General features: G+C 37.1%; 1 protein-coding gene across 2 annotated transcripts in view; it reads left to right on the top strand.

Moving 5' to 3' along the window:
• Positions 1 to 12776, top strand: part of spata20 (spermatogenesis associated 20) — a 47336-nt gene extending 34560 nt beyond the window's left edge. For both annotated transcript variants that reach the window (XM_083557726.1, XM_083557725.1), the window contains exon 16: positions 12403 to 12776. In XM_083557726.1, the coding sequence (XP_083413852.1) occupies positions 12403 to 12573 (171 nt within the window). In that variant the 3' untranslated portion in view covers positions 12574 to 12776. The remainder of the gene's footprint in view (positions 1 to 12402) is intronic.
• Positions 12777 to 15590: the final 2814 nt, after the last annotated feature.

The following is a 15590-nucleotide window of genomic DNA, read 5'->3' as shown; positions in this document are numbered from 1 at the left end:
TCATGACTGACACTGCACTCTGACTCTGAAATATTAGAAGAAGAAATGTTACTTTGCTGTAATGTATATGTGATAAGTAAAAAGCCTCTCAATTCTTTTAAATTTGTGATGCTATTAATTAAATGAGTGTTAATAGTGTTTATGTATTTCATGTTCATATACTTGTTTAAATGTTCAAATAACTTAATTTGCTAGTCTGAATACCGACGTGCCCTCCTCACTATTTCCGCATATGTGAGAACAGAAACTCAGAATAGATCTGTTCACCTGTTTTGGGAGCTTATGGACTTAAATAGATCTGTCATCTTCAAGAATACAGAGGTTTCTAAGATACAATTGGCCCCCAGGATATTTATAGATACAGACCACGAATACATTGTTGCGAAATGCAGAGAATTATATTTTGGCCTGAATTCAATTGTGCATTCTCATGTGCTCGGAATGTTAATAGGACTCACGGTTCCATTGGATTTGATAATGGGAAAACCTCAGACTGTTGCCTAGACACAGCTGAGCATATGGTTGTGGAAGCTGGCAGTAATGAGTTAGTGATGCTAGTTAAAAGGAGATTGAATAGAATTTCATCTGCCCAGGTGATGATAAAGAAATCAGGCAGCCCACATAGGTGCCTATTCTGCAGAGACTTAGCCTCAGATGGGCTCGGGCCTGAATTGTTTGTTTAATTGACTGAGATATGACCGCCAATCTCATCACCCTGCTGATTGACCCCTTTTGAAAAATAGATGACATTCTCTTATTGAGCTGAACCTGCAGGCAAATCATCATCCAAACCTTAAATCCTTTGGATATGGAGCTTTTCTGAGAGAACCAGGGAAAATGCTGTTATATTTTGGCATCAAGTTAACTGTTGGTGTAGCGCTGTTGCACGACATGATCCATGTAGTGCTTAATATTGTTGTTTTGGTTGAAATATATACAGAGACTTCTAGCATGACTGCATGCATACTGTATGTAAATGGAAACTGATGCCTAATCTAATTCCCTGTTACAGAAGAGTATATACAAGGAAAGATTATTAAAATTACTGATGCTTTTCATGTGCAGAGTCAGCACCAGAATCCAGTATAATGGAACTCATTGACTTTATCAAGGAATCGTGGGCTAATAGAGTTCTGTAGGTAGTGGCTGCAGTTTCTACAGTGCTAGAGCTATTCTCTAAACAATACCCTCAAATCACTCATTACTGTCATATATTTCCTCACAGATGAGTTATATGTCAAAATTCCAATATTTCTAAAAATCTACACACCTCTTAAAACTATTGAGTTCTACTTCCGTGTGCAAAATAGGAAATTAAATTTAAAAACCAGAAGCCTGAAGTAAATTATATTTTATTTTCACAAACTAAATTTCGGATTACCACTGGATTCTCCACCACACGAGCAGCTGGGCATTAGTGACCTGAGACCTTTTATATCAGACATTGTCCAAACTGTCATTGGGATTTATGTCCATGATGGACTAAACTTGAACACAATGGGCTGACTCCAGAAGCATCGAGGCAGAAAGATCATTGTTCAGTGGTAGAGCGAGCATCACATACTTTTGTGGAACTTGACCTCAAATATTTTTAAACTAGTATCCCATCTTCCCCTTTACCTTTTGTAAAGCCCTGCATTGACACACTTACATTAAAATATTAAACTTAAATAATATTCAGCATACACACCCATGCTCATTTCCAACACTAAAACATTTGGCCTAATTACCACCACAGACTTAATCAAGTTAGCATGGATAAGAGTGTAAAATTCTCTCTATGTGCTAATTGCTTGTTCAACCCCAGTGAACTCATGGCCCAAGTGTATTGAGGCTTTATAAATGGTAAACCTTTAGAGCACTGACTAAACGTTTTTCACAGAGAGAGCTAATAATGCATTTTGCTCGATACATTACCCAGCCATATTTGAGAATGCGTTTTAATTTAAATCTAATTGTACTCATCTGTTCATTCATTTTGAGACACAGGGTATAATTGCAAGGAATGATCTAAAGTACATGACACTCCTCAGCCTCTTTCATCTCATCTGTGCATATTGATTTAATTCAGAATTTCAGCAAGACCCCTGAATCCAGACCAAACCCCCTGCTAAATCAGTTTATCACAAATCACAGTGTAGAAAATTAAGATTGATTAAAATTGCCGGGACGAATCTCTCGGTGCTGTGATCAGGCTGAGTATACCGTGATTACATGGCCAAAGTCTCACGAGATGCACCGAATAAGCAGCATTCTGTCGCCCTGATAATGGTAGCCAGCTGTTGGCTGTTCTAATTTGACTTCTATGTCCAGAGACAGACAGGGCAAGCTTTCATTTATCACCTGATATTATAGTAACACATTTAAGTTATGCTTTTTGCCTTTGAAACGTTTAATTCATGAGGGTTTCAAATGTTTTGGAGCCAGTGGACCACTGTAACTGAAAATAAATGCCATGGACAACAGAATGTTAATATTATGTAAATATGGATGAATGTAAATATTTTGTGTAATTTATGAATGGAGCTTTATGTGACCCAACTCTCTACTAGCAGAGCACATTAGGTCTATGTTGACATGAATTGTTTTAGGGTTACTGAGGTTTGGATTTAACCTATTCAGTAAAGTGATGAGTCAAATAGGCTTGTTACTGTAAGAACTTGATCATAAATAACACTTTGTGAACCTCTCTTGGTTCCTGACCCCACTTTGAGAACTGTTGGCCCCAGACCCTACTTTCTGAGCTAAACCAATAGTGGCACAAAATTATCCATTATAACTATTTTGTTAGTACCTAATAGTTCAGAGCAGTCATAGGGTTTCACTATAAGACTATTGTTATTCTTTTTTATTTATGTTCCTACATTGGGCTTTAACCAGGCCCAGAGGACTTGACTTGCAGTCGTGACTTTTAAGGATTATAAGAGTGTTAAACTAAGTAATTATAGAGATGAATGGATGTGTTTCTCTAACAAGACCTTAGAGACATGACAGCAGGCAGAGAGGTTCAGGGTAAAATCTCAAGCAGCAGCCAGGGTTAGCAAGAGAAACGGTTGAGAGCAGGCAATCGGATTGTTTACGCAGGGCTTACAGACTCAACAACACAACAAAGATTTGCTAAAACAGAAAGCAATGCTGTTCATTTTCATTGATCTGATTAACAGGTAGTACTATACAGAATATAATACATTATTTGAATCTTATACTTAAAGACAAAGAATATCCATAAACTGTTTTATTTATATCATTCAATCTATTGTGTAATCCTCTAGTTTAAAACTCACAATCACACATTTAAAATTTACATTCCATGCTCACTGACAGGGAGTTAAATCTGATCAATCAGAAATTTGTAATGTCCTTCATATACATAACCCCATTAAAATACAGAAATAATTTATCCAGTTACTGTTTTTTTTTTTTTTTTTTTTTTGCAAGAACACCATTACCTATTTCACATTATTTAAACAATTGTCTACAGTGGAGGAGTTAAGACACTCTTCCTATTTAGGGAAATCTGATGAAACTGTGAAATATGATTGGTCTGCGGTTGTCTCGCTGCATTAAAACACTTCTGTGCCTAGGTGTCTGCTGATCTGTGAGGTATTCTGCTTAGCTCTGAATATTATTTCACTTTGTGTTTTTCAATTGTTAAAGCCACCATTACCAACAGTAAATGCTGAATATATAGCTTATACCTGTCTATCTATCTATCTATCTATCTATCTATCTATCTATCTATCTATCTATCTATCTATCTATCTATCTATCTATATATATATATACATACACTGTATATATATATATATATATATATATATATATATATATATATATATATATATATATATATATATATATATATATATATATATGATGCTTTATGCATCTTTATGTTTATTATTTGTGAAACCAGACTCAACATAGAGCATTAAGACAAAATAATCTTGTAAATGTTTTAAAGTAATTATGGTGTTTTAAATTATATAAATCATTAGGATACCAAACGGAACGTTGGCTATGTTTCCAACGGACGGTTTTGATTGCAAGAGTGTGCACCAAGGCAGATTTTGGTGCCTGATTTGAGATGTGGCGCATCAGTAAAATAAATGTTTAGTGATAAAAAAAAAACTTTTAGTGGAGTTAAAAAAAAATTCTTAGTCAAGAAAGGACGCCATGAATAAATGTGTGTTGTGTTCAAGGTTTTAATTTAAAGGGCTCAGCGCCAATCCTTGATGCAGTCCAATCGTCACCTTGAACCAGTCTGTCGTTCCTACTGCACATTTCACTGCTGTCCTACTGTCCTCATACATGTCCTGCACCACCCTCACAAACTTCTCTGACACCCCTGACTTCCTCAACTACCACAACTCCTCTCTCAGCACCCTGTCATACGCTTTATCTAAATCTACAAACACACAATGCAACTTCTTCTGACCTTCTCTATACTTCTCCATCAACATTCTCAAAGCAAATAATGCATCTGTGGTGCTCTTCCTCTGCATGAAACCATACTGTTGCTCACAGATGGTCACCGCTTCTCTCAGCCTCGCTGCTCCACATAATCCAACCTTCTCTCTCTCTTTCTCATCTCATATGATCTAATTAACTGTCCCAGTTATGTCAGCATAGTTTAACAAATGTCTTCATTCCTTCCATCCTTCATTTATTCACTCCTTCGATATTTGGAATTGTCAGGATTTTCTCCTTATCTATAGTGCAGGGGTCACTAACCTTTTTGAAACTGAGAGCTACTTCTTGGGTACCGATTAATGTGAAGCGCTACCAGTTTCATACACACTTCTGAAATAACAAATTTGCTCAATTTACCTTTAATTATATGTTATTCTTAATAATTAATGATATGCGTCTATGTAAAGACACTGATCATGTTAATGATTTCTCACAATAATTAAAATTGATTTAACAAGGTAGGAAACAGATAAATATCAATATGCAAAACTAGCAAAACAAAATCTACCGTAATTTCCGGACTATAAAGCGCACCCTTATATAAGCCGACTGAATTTTACAAATATTGTTATTTTTAACATAAATAAGCCGCAGCTGTGTATAAGCCTGTCTACACTGAAACTAATAACCTTTACACAGGCTTTACCGAAAGACAGTGTCTGTTACACGGTGTAACGGGTGAAATATGTTGTGGCTCCTTTAAGAGCAGAGCGGCATTTTGGGAATAGCAGGTCACTGCATTCTTCCGGTATTACTGCGTATTACTGCGCGTGCGCGTGCGTGGAGACTGAGGGTTATGTGCTCATTATTTTCTGATGCTCATTTCTAAGTTTCTTTGACTATCCCATAACGCTGTTGCCAAGAATAATAAAAAAGCACGAGTTTTGGAAACCTGTCTGTGCTTATATGATTTCATCTGCAACTGGAGTTTTAGTGAGCTCTCCCTTCACCCAGTCTTAACGCGCTACAACGGCTTGTATCTAAACAGTAGCCTACCAAGTAAGTCATTGTTCACTGTGTTCCTCCTTCCTTTCACAACTACTGTATTTCTCTGGGGAGTTTATCTTTTGGCATCGTCGTGCGTTTATAAATCAACACCGGTGAAAGTTTTTTCTCCCGATGCCGTGCAGCTCAGTACACAGGTGAGGTGCGTTTTTTCCGTTCGGATATTTTATTGGTCTAATGTTATGGGTTTCAGTTTTTTGGCTTGAAGTTTGTGAAACCGGGAAAAACACAGGAAAAATCTATAAATTAGCCGCTTCGTTGTTTAAGCCGCGGGGTTCAAAACGTTCAAAACGTGTAGCGGCTTATAGTCTGAACAATGTCTTTTTTATACACCGGCACTGCTGTGTATGTTTTCAAGTTAAATAATAAAAAATGCACACTATATATATATATATATATATATATATATATATATATATATATATATATATATATATATATATATATATATAAGTGCCATCTGCCCTTCCTTCTTCTCTTTTAATGTCGCTTCTGTCAGATTAAACAGGATCTTTGTTTTTGTTAATTATTGTCATAAAGATTGGCCTGCATTCTCCACCCACATATATTTAGAGCATCTCATGTCCTCAAGTGCCATCTATTTCTTTACTCTCTGGCATAAGAAAACAGGTGCAAGACTTCTGGAAAATGTATTTCTGCTTTTAGATATTTGTCTTAGAAATAGTTTGAGGTGTGTGTGATTTCTGCAGTCGATGTGAAGAATGGCAAATACTGAGTGAATAGCCACAGTGACACAACTATAGTTTTGAAAATTCAATAGTTAAAAAAAACCCAAAACATTATATTGCAGAAAACACACTGATTAAAATTAGAAAACAACAATGACTGTAGCATGGAAAAAGATTACAACAAAATTTTCTGAAGGTTACAACAGTCAGCAATTAGTAGGAAGTGTACAGGCCTCTGCTCTGAATGACTTCAGCACATCTGCGGCCACAGGACAGCACTAGTCTCTCACACTGCTCTGGTGTGATTTTGGTCCACTGTTCTTCCAGTCTTCTCCACAGTTCGGGGACTGTAGTGGGTTTCTTGACCATAACTTTGTCGCCAAGGATTTTCCAGAGGTTCTCAATTGGGTTGAGATCAGGACTCTGGGCAGGCCATGTCGTTATTTCAATGTTTTCAGTTTCAAGGAACTGCTTTACCCATTTTGCTGTGTGACATGGAGCGTTGTCCTGCATGAACGCTGCAGGCTGATTGGGTGATGAACGCAGGGAAGGAACCATATGTTGTTGAAGAAGGTTCTGATAAACATTTGCATTCATTCTGCCATGTAGCTGTATAAGAGGCCCCACTCCTGCTGCAGAACACATGCCCCAAACCATGACACTTCCTCCTCCACTTTTCACTGACTTCTTTACACACTTTGGGTTCAGTCTTTCTCCAGTTTGTCGCCGAACATAATGTTTCCCATCAGACCCAAATAAATTAAACTTGCTTTCATCACTGAAGTGAACTTTGGACCAGTCCTGTGTCCACACAACATGCTCCTTAGCAAAGCTTAGTCTAGCCTTTTGATTCTTTCTGCTAATGAGAGGTTTGGTCACTGCAGAGTGGGCTTTCAGTCCAAATGCTCTTAAACGTCGAGACACTGTATGACGAGACAGATCCTTACCCTGTTCAGCGCTGAACTGGTGAGCAATTCCAGCTGCAGTGTGGAAACGATTGCCCATTGAGCTCCTCCGCAGTATCCTGTCCTCTCTTGTATTTGTCTTTCGTTGACAACCAGCCTTCTTGGCGGACTTGAATGAGTTTACGATGTTGTAAAGATTAAATATTTTTGAAATCACAGATTTGGAACGACCAACTTGTCTTGCTATGGCTGATGGGGTCATCCCTTTGGCCTTCATCTGGACGACCTGCTGCCGGCGGCTTTCATTCAATTTAGAACGGCCCACCATCTTGCAGAGTCAGTGAAACTGGAAGTTAGGCTGCCATTTAAATAGGAGTTGACAGATAATCAAGGAAATTAGCACAATGTACCAGATTAACACCAATAACTGGGAGGTATCTGAACGTGTTCTCTAATGTTGATCAGTGTGTTTTCTGCAAAATAATGTTTTTTTTTTTTAAATGCCTTAGTTAATTTGTGGAAAAGGTGTTCACGTAGCATGGTATAGACAGGACAAAAACTCCTTCAACTTTTGAGCAGTGAAGATTACATTATTTCTTAATTGTTCAATTGTTTTTAAATTGTTCTCTAATTTTGATTGCCAGTGTGCATATATATGTGTGTGTGTGTGTCTGTGTGTGTGTATATATGTGTGTGTGTGTGTGTGTGTGTGTGTGTGTGTGTGTGTGTGTGTGTGTGTGTGTGTGTGTGTATATATATATATATATATATATATATATATATATATATATATATATATATATATATATACACACACACTCATCAATTTAATTTGACACAAATTTTACAAATGATTACTTTTTTGTTATAGACTCTCCTTAAATAAATGCTACACATCCTTTTTAAAATTATTTATGCTTCTATTACCACACTCTACTGAGTATTCTTATGTAATATTATATAGATTATGTAAATCATCTGCTACTCACTTTTCTCTAATATAAATACTATAAAAAGGCACTAATGTATTTGAAAAAGTGCATTAAAATAAACCATCATTTAAATTACATCTGACTGTCAGAGCTAAAAATGAATCAATGCCTTCTGAGCAGTAAGTTTCGGGAGTTCAACAGTGTTGTGGTATTAGATCCTGTTAGTCACTTTATTATCCATAAAACCTTTGAGTTGTAGACCTGCCACTTTGATTGTGAAAGGTCACCTCAGGAAGAAAAAACATCGAGCAGTTTGAGCTTTAACCCTGGATTCGTGAGAAAGCAATCATTATCCCCAACAGAGCATTCCCTCAAGTACTCCCTCTCAAAGGAAAAGGCCGTTTTTGCTGCAGTATGAAATCTAGTCAGCAGTTAAGAAGAAACCCTGGAGAGAGTTGAGTAGTAAAGAGCTAAAGTGGCTGCAAACATTGAAAAAGCAGCCAGGTCATGGACAGTCTTGTTTAAATATGTTGTGGTATGCTGTGTGCCACTGCAGGAAATCATTCAAAGAGTCCTAAATTATACACTTTTATGATTCCAGGCAGCATTAACTATGTAAAAAAAATAAATAGACAACCCATCATGTTTTGTGTTGCTTTTTAATTTTCACATGTTTATACTCCATGTGGATTTCAGTATAACTGTTTGGGTGAATAAAGAAAAGAAAAGAAAAGAAAAGAAAAGAAAAGAAAAGAAAAGAAAAGAAAAGAAAAAAAATCTTAGATCATTTTCTTTACCTGAGAAAATACCTAATATGATCTTTGTGACTGAGACCATGATATAGTTGTTGCCACCAGATGTATTAGTATTTATTAGAATTTCAGAAACTCAAATTTTAATTACAGAAACCGATCTGCTCTGATTTTCAGTTACAGCATTTTACAGAGTGCTGTGGAAACACAAACACATCCAGTGAACAACAGTTATGTGAGTGAAAATGCCTTATTGATTAGCTAGATCAGAAGAGATCCATCGAGCTGGTTTGAGCTGACAGAGAGTCAATAGTGAATCAAATAACTACTGTTTACAAATGCCCTAAACAGAAAAAGATTTCAGTACACACTAAGGCGGATGGTCAGCAGAAGAACACATCAGGTTACATTCTAATCAGCCAACAGCGGTGTACATCAGGCCTGACCAGATAGAGATTAGAAAATGTTGTTTCTTTTTTTTTTTTTTTTTAGATTCCCCTTTGTGATGTTTGATGTGAACCTTAGATAAAGCTCTTGACCCATCTGCATGATTTTATGCATTACACTGCATCCACATGAATGGTTGATTAGATAATTACATTAAATGCGGGTGAACAGGATATGGCTATTAAAGTATGCTGTGTTACTGCATTTTATATAATATGACATATGTGCTGCATCTACAGTATTTAAAAAAATATCAGGTTGCCTTTTATGATTACAGATCAGCCTTCTGTCTCTGGAGAGGTTAATGGAGACAGTGGGAAGAGGTTGACATGCGCCATGCCTCATGCACTCAGAAATAAACTAACAGCAGATAATGAAATGAGTAATGGCCATGTGCTCCACCTGTGTGTGCTGACAGCTTCAAGCTCTCTAAAGCAGTTCCAGTCTGCTAAGAGACAAACCTGATGAAATTCCCCAGACAAATTGACTGAGTTTGTGTGTGTGTGTGTGTGTGTGTGTGTGTGTGTGTGTGTGTGTGTGTGTGTGTGTGTGTGTGTGTGTGTGTGTGTGTGTGTGTGCGCACAAGAGAATGAGCTGACAGACTAGAAGATGGATATCACAGTGTGAGCGTAGTGATGGAAATCATGGCTTAGATAACTGAAGGGAATTGAGGAGCACTACTAGGTGTTGTGTGTGCAGATCCTGACAGCTTGGAGATGGGAATCACTTTTTCAAAGATAAGCATTAGTGAGAGGTTAGACAGGGAGTGAGGTGTAAGAATGGGTAGATTCCTGTTCTCCAAAAGTAATGGAAAATTTAATGAGTCATAAGACAATTCAATTGATGCCTCTAATTGCATTTGGTTGCTGGTCTTCTGGTTGGTAGAAGAACTGAGATTAAGAACAAATTGAATGATTTATATTTATGGTATTTCAAAATTGTTTCTTCTGATTCAAGTTCCCATAAATTCTTTATTAGAATTTGTTGAATTACAGTCAGAGAATCCTAAACCCAGCATATATTTTAACAAAGGCTTGTGTGAGATAATGTTTGACCGTCAAAGCAGAGTTATGCAGATCTCTGAGTAAACGGGCTTCTTTTAAAACTCGAGTATCTCCACACATTGTGTTTGTTCTGCATATTGGTTTTTTTTCATTTGCTGCCTTGGTGGGGTGTTATTACACTCCAAGTCTGGCTCCTGACAGCCCATGTGATGCCCACCCGTCTGACAGGAAGCTGCTCCAGGCTTCTAGTGAGGAGGTCATGAAGTAGAATTCTCCATGGCCTCAATATTGCAATAAAGTGAGAATCCTTAACACAAGGCACAAGCTTTGCTGCTTGGGTGACTTAAAAAAACAGCTTTTACAAGGTTGAGTTGCTACCATGACTGGCAAAAGATCACAAAATATAATTTTTTTTTCTTGGCCAAGAGAGGTAAAGAGAAAGCAAATAGATTTGTTGCTTTATGCCTGACTAGATGCTTCAGCTCACAAGGTTTTCTCTGCAGTAACCCCCTGTCATATTCTGCTATATGTTTCCACGGGTGGATCTTTTTTTGTGTGTATTTCCCTCCAGCCACTCTCTGCTCCTGGGTAGCTCAGACTTCCTTTCTGTGCCTAAGCATGCTTGTTTCCCTCCTGCTGCTTTTGTATTGGGTGGAAGGTGAATGCCAATAAGTTTTCTCTTCTGTTATTGGAGTAAATACTCAGTGTGACTACCCCACTGGCCATCCCTGCTGCTGTGCTAACTGGACCTGCAGCAATGCATTGACTGCCAGCCAGCCCCCTGATTGGCTTCATCCTTGATTGAGTTATTTTAGGCTTTTCTTTCTCAATCAAAATGGTGAGAAGTGAAGCCGCAGACAGAACCCAAACCTAGACAATCAATAAAACTGAATTATGAACAGTTGGCTTTTTTTTATTGTGTTGTTTATTACACCAATTCCACAAAGGCCACATTGTTATACATTGACTTTACATTGTATATACACTGTTGTACATTTACATTTACATTATGCATTGTTATACATTGTATATTGTCTAGAAAGTTGTCTGACCATTAGAGATGATCTACTAAAGCCTAATGCAGGGGTCTCCAATCTTGTCCAGAAAGGGCCAGTGTGGGTGCAGGTTTTTATTCCAACTAAGCAAGTCCACACCAAATTCCTCCTGTTCAAATCTAATGATCTTCATTTTCAATTAATATCATGTGTGACCATTGATTGGTTGGAATGAAAACCTGCACCCACACTGGCCCTTTCTGGAAAAGATTGGAGACCCCTGGCCTAATGCATGCTAAACTGTTAGTCACGAATTCCCAGTCATCGACTACCAGCTCAGTCCCAGGTCTTGCTTGGTGGAATGGCATAATTTTCAAGCGAATTTATTAAGTTAGAAGTGCAATAGCGTAAACCCTCTGTAACTAGTAGCAAGAACAGTGCTGAGGAAGAGCAAGTGAGAGTTCTATTCTGCTACTCTCATGTGTAGCACATTCCTGAATTGTAAAAACCATCGATTTATGTTGAGGTTTAAAGGCAAAACATAAGCATAATAATATTGTTTTATAAGTGTTAGGGGAAAAAAAAAAAAAAAAAATCATGAAGTGATTCCTTGCAATGGACAATATTAATACAATGATATATATATATATATAACAATAATACATTTAGTGTGGCTTTTTTTTTTTTTTTTTGTACTATACCACCAGTTGTTTTTAAGGACAGACAATCCACACTGCCAGCATCTCCCCTGACAGTCCTTCCTCCACATTTCTATCTCATTTCTCTTAAGCCACATGACAGACAGTTCTTGGGTTTATTCTTGTAAGAAAGAAGGATGTGATCATTCGTCTGCAAGACAATATAGTGTGTGAGCCTTGTGTGCAAGAGCCCGTGTTGTGTGCACAGCCCCACCTCCATCAAACATCTGATGGCAAGCAATTGAAATCAGATGGTGCATGTGGGTCAATGATTATGACATGAATGTGACATTTTGAAGGTCATGTAGCGTGCACTAGGTGTAATGGAACTGTCAGTGTGATTTCCCTCCTTTGCAATGTCTGTCATTGTTTATCACTAACCAGAGGCATATAAAGTTTACATAACAATCATTGTTATGTCTGTCCTGTCTTATTTCTATCTCCTGAATTCTTTGTTTAAACCCTTTCTTGGTGTTGTTTATCTTTTTTGCTCTTTCTCTAGGTTCTGATACTGGCAGACGGTATCACAGAAGGTTTCCTCTACCAGAAGCTGCCTTTCCTCTCATCGTTGATCCAGCAAGAGGGAAAAGCCACTGCATACGTGTGCCAGGACTTCACCTGTGCCTTGCCTGTCACATGCCCACAGGAGCTCCGGAGACTCCTGCTCGAGTAATGACTGATGTGCTGAAGTGACATTATAGGTTATCATATTTTTTTCAAGACAGTACGGATGGTAAGAGAACTGCAGGGTTGCATAACTGGACAGTGGTCAAGAAACTCTGATGAGGTACTGTGATTATAATGGAATTATGGGTTTATTAAAAAAGCTGCTCTGTATTGCCTTCTCACAAATAAACATAACCTTAACCCCAAAAATATTTACTTAATAAACCAACATGTTTTCATCATGTTTTCATTTCATCAGTACAATGACAGTGCTCCAGCGTTGGTTGTAACCCACGTTGCTTTTCTACATTAGATTTAAGACCAATATTTAGAGCTGTGAAATATATTGCGCCTGCATACGCTAAACTCTGGTTTGAAAGAATCCTGAAAAATCTCACTGAGCGGCTTTCGTCTAGCAAGCAGTCTGCCTTTTGTGTATGCCTGCTGCTTATTATCTATTGATGGATAGAATTGAACATGAACACATTTTCTTAGTATGGGTGGGATTCATAATTAAAAAGATGCTTCAGGAGTACAAGTCACATTACTCTAATAAAGCTCCAGTTTCTTTGCACTGACGCAAGCGTTGTGTAATACGGACAGACAAAAGTAAGTCGTTTGTTCAATCTCATTCTTTCTCTATATCAGGGTCATTCCCAAATCTCTTGTAATTTTTTCATCTCATGTCTGATCTGGACTTAATGTGATTAATTTGAGCTTTAGTGTGATGTGAATAGATAGATGGCAACACAGCTGTGAATAAACAAATGGGAACAAAAGCAAGGAATTAGAAAACAATGAATACAACTCTGGCACTGTGTCTGCCACAATCTTTTCACTATAGACACGGAACAAGAGGCAGGCAAAAAGTCTGCCCTACTCATGAATAATAGCAGACAACCCAGACAAATTCTCCATCAGTAGGCTCTGATTGTCACTGCCAACGCTTTCCCTGGCATCCCAGGATCTGCTGGGAGCCACATTACCCAGTAAATGTGAGCTGGCAAGCAAGCTTTCACAAAGAAACAGGTAAGGAGGGGCTTTGTTCCAGTTCTGTCCTGTCTTCTCATCAGTCAGCGCTTGTCAAGAATCAATTCATCTCAGCTTTACTCTCATCTTTCATGTCAGGTTGTTCCAGTTTTTCAGCCGATGGTATAAAACCATGTGTGCTTCAATGATGCCCATTTCATTAGAAGTCAATAAAACACTAAAATTTCAATCTTAGTAAACACAGCAGATCGGGGAACATAGTTTGCAATATTTTTTTATCCCAAACAATCTCCCTTTTTTCTTTTACAAAGCATTCGGTTTTCTTTTTTTTCTAATGGCATCATTATTATGGCATCAATGATACTATATTTGGTAAATTATTTTCTTTTATTTCATTTTTAATAATAAAAAAAATTAAATGTATTTTTATTTTATTTAAATTTAATTATATATTTTCTCTTCGTCTCAAGTCACTAAGCAACAATTCCTAATCATATTTATCTATGTTTATGCATAGATTGAACTAATAAACAGCATTTTAATAGTCACGTTGTATCATGGTTTAATATAGTAATCTATTTCTATTATGACTCATCCACATGTTTCTCATGCTGTCTTGGGAGATAGTTCCCGCTTGTAGTGTGTGTATAGCAAAGAAAAAAATAAAAAATAGCATTGTGTTTACCACTAGTATCTGTTTTTACTAGCGATCTTAGTTTTCTAATAATGCATTCACCCTATTTTATTGAATGGCTATTTTCCAGAAATGGACACTAATTGTACTATAACAAATTACTGTGTAAGGCAATTACAGAATTGACAGACACAGGCTTCACATGTAAGATTAGAAAATAATTTAACAATTATCATCATTCATATTTTTATTGACCTGATGCCTTGATTTGGCTTTTCTTTATCCTCAAGCTTGAGTCAAGTGTGACTTCGGTCAATGTCCCTAACGCAAGAACCATCACTATGTATAAACTCTAAGATCCTTGATCTCCCACCCAGGCTTGGAGCTGTGGAAGTGTAGGTCTCCTTGGAGATAATTACCTTGAGTGGGTTTTAGATCAGTGCCTCCTTATCTTTAGCCGCTGCTTGTGTAATAAGGCCACACGAGGCACTGTGTACTGAACTGGGTTCATTCCTCCATCCAAATGTGGAAATGCAGCATCAATGAGAGACTGAGCATGGAATGTCTGTGTATTTCTTTGAGCTTCTGTAATAGTATATGAAGTTCCACAGCTTTGAAAAAAATAGTCAGTGGAATAGAGATTGTGCAATAATTTACAATTCATACATATTTTATATGTAGTATAATAAATTGGTCATTTGTATTCGTTCACTCACGCATGCTTGTACTTTCATTTATTTTAACCACAATTATTTACTGGGATTTTATTATTTTTTTTTAAAGCGGAATGTAAATTCAATTACATTTTACAGCTTTACAAAATTAAATAAATTGGAAAATATAACTTTTAAATTTATATTTCTGTCCGAATAATTTTATCCCTGTTAATTTTAGGCAACTCCCTAAGATGTTATTAGGAGGAAACCTTGAAAGGAACCAGATTTAAAAGGGAACCCATCCTCATCTGGATGAGACCGAAGGTCCATTCATCATAGTTTTCTCATGGTTGAGGTTATCAACTGTTCACAGATGGATGTTTAAATGCGAAAACTGTTTATGGCCACTCTACTCCTAAACCATTGTAGCAGACTGTTTATATTATTTACAGTCCCAATCTGTTTTCATTGTTCATAAGTTTAATCCTGCTCAGTAACATCATGGATCTTTTATAATGCAAGGGACCTGACTTATTACCAAGTTACTATTAATTCACCCAAGTTTACCAAAATAAGATCTCTCAAAGAAGAAGGCTCTATTATCCACACCTCTTTTATGTACATCATGTAGATACTTATGTACAGAATGTAGCAAAGATGCGTGACTTAGATTCCAGACTTGAGTCAGAAGAAGATAACTTCAGACCTCCACAAAATAAATAAAAACAAAACATTTACAAGTTT

Source organism: Silurus aristotelis, assembly GCF_946808225.1.
Source record: "Silurus aristotelis genome assembly, chromosome: 12".
NCBI lineage: Eukaryota > Metazoa > Chordata > Actinopteri > Siluriformes > Siluridae > Silurus > Silurus aristotelis.
The sequence above is the reverse complement of the archived record's forward strand: the minus strand, read 5'-3'. Positions and strand labels throughout refer to the sequence as shown.